This window comes from Amblyomma maculatum, chromosome 3, assembly GCF_055883805.1.
Source record: "Amblyomma maculatum isolate TAMU_Amacu chromosome 3, ASM5588380v1, whole genome shotgun sequence".
Classification (NCBI taxonomy): domain Eukaryota; kingdom Metazoa; phylum Arthropoda; class Arachnida; order Ixodida; family Ixodidae; genus Amblyomma; species Amblyomma maculatum.
In genome coordinates, this window is record NC_139346.1 from 152,196,436 (window position 1) to 152,200,862 (window position 4,427).

The following is a 4,427-nucleotide window of genomic DNA, read 5'->3' on the forward strand; positions in this document are numbered from 1 at the left end:
GGTAGATGCATATTTTGCTGCCGGACAACGTCAACATAGCCTGAAAGGGCCAGAGAATCAAATTTTACTGACAACCACCGCTGCCACCGCTTCGTTAGAGTGTACTAGAAGATCCTTTTAGTGCACTCTAGCTTCGTTTACCGCTTCATCGCAGCGGTCCAATTCGCGTCATGAAAATGTTCAGAGTGTTTATTTACTGATATTCTTTTTCTTTCGACTAATATATTCCCATTTTGCTGTTCTTATTTCAAGCGTATTGTTCGCATTCCACTAGGGATCAAGAAAACTAAATCAAAATGTGATACAGAGGTCCAAATTTCCCTATCTACCAAAACCGAAAGTAATAAAATGCATATAGATGCTGAGCACAAACATGCGATGACGGCTTAAAACATAAGATATGGAGTGCATGTTTTAAGACACGTAATGTAATATTAAATAAATAGAAGTTTTCTTTAGTTATTACATAAAGCTTGTAATAACAAGCATGCCGCTAGTGCCGCTGCAGTCGGAGGCAGGCCACGCGTCGGAAACGTCAGCGACCTAGCGCTTCCTCTCCGGTCGCAAACATGGCAGGTGGTAGGAAGCTCACGAAAGAAGAGGAGCTTTTGCTTCAAGATTTCAGCCGAAATGTGTCCACGAAGTCGTCGGCGCTGTTCTACGGCAACGCCTTCATTGTGTCCTCCATACCAATATGTAAGTGAAAAACTTTCCTCTTCGCCTGCATGCTCGTAAAACATCATTACGTGGGTACTGCATGTGCCTTAACTACTGGATGCGAGAGTCCTATTTTCTTCGTAGTCAGTTGCGACGGGCTACAGTATACCTACGTTTTTTAATAGACGGTCTTCGCCCAATGAAAATATGCTTTTGGAGGTGTTTGCAAAGAACGTTGCACGCGTTGATCGCGTGCTCATGTTTACCTCGCACTCATTGGCCTCGTGACTTCATGAGACACAAAATAAACGTTCGATTTTCAGCATTGTTTTTTACTATACGGTGCGCAACAGCACGGACATACCAGCTTATCGAATTATTTTACTGACCGCTATAACTTCGTGTTCCCGTTTTTGTTGGTTACTGGCGCTGAAGCTGTGTAGTTGTGTTTAGTTGGGAAGTTGTCAGACATTACATTTTTGCTTCGAGCTAGTTGTGAACTGATGATTCTGATCTCCAACACAGGGCTGTTTTGGAGGATTCACCAGATGGACCTGTATCAGTCGGCGATCATATTTGCCGTGATGACCATCTCGTGCACATGGCTCATTGCTTTCGCTTACAAGAACGTCAAGTTCGTCCTCAAGCACAAGTAAGCTCTTGCTTGCACTATGTCCGTGATCGAAGATCGACTTCTTGAGCTGAATAAATTTTGGGCTGCGATTTTTTTGCGCGTACAATCGCTGCAACGTCTTCCCTTTACTTCCAATTCCTGTTCTGCAGAGTGGCACCCAAGAGGGAGGATGCTGTCACCCGAGAGATTATGAAGAAGCTTTCGGACGACAAAAAGATGTCCAAGAAGGAAAAGGATGAGAGGCAAGTGTGGCTTACTTTTATGCTTGTTGCTTGGAGAAATCCTGAACAACCTTTCTTCATTTTTTTTTTTTTTTTTTTTGTTACTGTGGCACTCCCCCTCCACTTAGCATCACTGGGATATGGAAGCTGCAGAGGCAGGCTTAGTGGAATTTTTAATGTAGCTGCTCATCAACTACGCTTACTGTTAATGATTTTTTGTGTGTTAGCACCAAGTGCCTCACTAGCAAAAAAACATTTTTTTTTCTGGGACCGAAGCCTTGGAGCACTAATAAACAAAAAAACATCTTATGGCTGTGAATGGGTTTCAAACCTGGGCAGTTTGAACAGCTATGCTTCGCTGGCCACTGCATTAAACTACTGCTACATTGCTGCAGCTAAACATACTTCATGCTAAACTGCCAATCTCTCTCACTTTGATTTGCATGTTGTAGTCTTCTATCTGTGTACAGTATCTGAAAAACAAAACTGAAGTGAAAAATAAAGTGATTACACACCAAATTCGCATTTGGACTAAACGCAATTCTTGCTAGGAAAAAATCTGTTTGTCTGGGGATAAATGAAGAGCCACGGTTGGCGGGTGGCAGAATAGAGGGAAATCTGCCTTTTAGTTTCGTAGGGGTTTCTATTATGACTTGAACATAACAGAAACTGGTTTGTTTTGTGGGGTTTAACGTCCCAAAGCAACTCAGGCTATGAGAGACGCCGTAGTGGAGGACTCCGGAAATTTCGACCACCTGGGGTTCTTTAACGTGCACTGACATCGCACAGCACACGGGCGCCTTGCTTTTCGCCACCACCGAAAAGCGGGCGCCGAGGCCGGGATTCGATCCCGCGTCCTTGGGAACAGTAGTCGAGCGCCATAACCACTGCACCACCCCGGCGGAGTCATAACAGAAACTAGAATATAACAAAAGTGTTTATGGTGCTCCTCGTCACTACTTCAGTGGAGCTGATAGGGAATATGCTTTTGCATTTCCTTCAAATCAGTAAAATTGGTCACTAAATTTTAGCACAGCACAGTCGTCAGCAATATTAACGAAGGTACACAGCTTTACACAAAGTGACTGTGCTAGCACACCTACATTGCACTTAGCTTATTAAAATAACTTTGTTTTCTTTAGACTGCTTCATTTAACCCTTGATGCGCCTACGTCAGATTTTGTTTGACGGAGTAAGTCCAAAGTAATTTTTTTTTTTTTATGTAACTGTGTGATTTTGCTCTTCTGAAAGCCACAAAGCAAAGCATTGTGTGTGGTTGAAACCATGATCAATAATTGACATAGGTTTAATGCTTCATTCTTTGAGCACTTTTATTGAAAGTTAGGAGGGAGAGACCAAAATTTAATGAAAGGAAAAATGGAGACTGAACATCAGGAAAGCACTGTTGGTCCTGGTATGCTTGTTTCTTAAGGTTCAACTGCATGAAGTGAGGAGTTTTGCCCATGAAAGCTTGTGATCTTGTTTAGCTTTAATTTTGTCGTATTGCTTGTTGAAAAGTAAGAAAATGTGTCCCAGTTTTATAGAGTATTATTATATTTATTTATACCTGTAGTATTGTTCTTCATTTCTTTAAAACAAAATTTCTCATTTTTATTTGTGCAGGATATTGTGGAAGAAAAATGAGGTGGCTGACTATGAAGCAACCACATTCTCCATCTTCTACAACAATGCCCTTTTCCTGACGCTCATCATCGTGACGTCCTTCTATGTGCTGAAGGCGTTCAGCCCGACAGTGTATCCTTTTATTTATGAAAACGTGATTCTGTAATTCAAATATTCACTTCTCATTAATATTTTGTTTCAAGACTTGAACCCACACAGCAGTATAGTTGTTTCAGAGACTTGACTATTGCGCACTTGTAATTGGAAAAGACCTTTATTATTATTATTATTATTTCTGGCTTTGTGTGTGATGGCTGTCAAATCTAACCTTGCTGTCGTAGTGCCTAGCTACAGCAATGGATAGTAATAGTTGATGATCACCTTGGTTCATAAGAACCTCTGGTCTATTTATTTTTTCGTATAGTTTGGCTTATGGTTTATTTTTTCTCTGACATCGTTCATTTGAGCTACATCACTAGGTTACTGTAGGTAGATGATGCGGGGCATGCAATTTCTTCCACCTGAGCTGTTCCAGCCTTGACAGTCACCTGCCAGGAACTATGTCCTGTCTGTTGGAGGTGCCGCAGGCCTGCTCGCACTCTTCTCTACTGGCTCACAATGAAAATCGCATCCCTTTTCTGTCACAAGTCAAATAAACTGAGCTTTCTTTTGTATTTACTGCTCCCCTTCAACGTGTCACTCAGTCACAGTACTACCATCAAAGCAGATGCCTACCCCCCGCATACCCTTATTCCTGTGAGAGCTGGGTCAGTTGTCATACTGCACTGGGCCCAGTACTATGAGGCTGTTTCTGGTGGCTCACTACAAACAAGTGTAGGCAGAGCTATGTGGAGCTGCAGCTTCAACTTACTATTTTAGAAAAGCTATCCAGACTCAAGTTGCAAAAACAAAAAATAAGTTTATCCTGTTCTCAATATTGTATGATGTGTAACCAGTGCCATTACTGGCAGATGCTAAGTGCATTGTGGCGAGGTGCAGCTTCTAGCATTAGTAATCGCAGCAAACATGCAATAACAATAAGCTAAACTGTTTAACTGACTATGCACGTGTGCAATTGCAGCTGTATATGGTTATAATACGGTATAACCTTCTAATGAAGCTGCTTTATTTGACATTTTGAAGGGTTGACATGGTCCTGACTGATGCTTATGCATTTGCTAGTGAATTATATTAAAAACTGTGGCAGTAGCCACTGTTTACTGGAAACATTAGAGCTGTGCTTTAAAATACTTTGTTTTTGCCCTGTTACTCAAATGATGTGGGATAGTTGC

The 4,427-nt window shown here is 41.7% G+C and overlaps 1 protein-coding gene across 1 annotated transcript; it reads left to right on the forward strand.

Annotated features, from left to right (window-relative positions):
- Positions 1 to 538: 538 nt before the first annotated feature.
- Positions 539 to 3,809, forward strand: LOC146196489 (translocon-associated protein subunit gamma). The gene is made up of 5 exons (XM_084598229.1): positions 539 to 696; positions 1,183 to 1,309; positions 1,441 to 1,533; positions 3,136 to 3,267; positions 3,691 to 3,809. The coding sequence occupies exons 1-5, from the start codon at positions 570 to 572 to the stop codon at positions 3,755 to 3,757; spliced, it is 546 nt and encodes a 181-aa protein (XP_084454355.1). The 5' UTR covers positions 539 to 569; the 3' UTR covers positions 3,758 to 3,809.
- Positions 3,810 to 4,427: the final 618 nt, after the last annotated feature.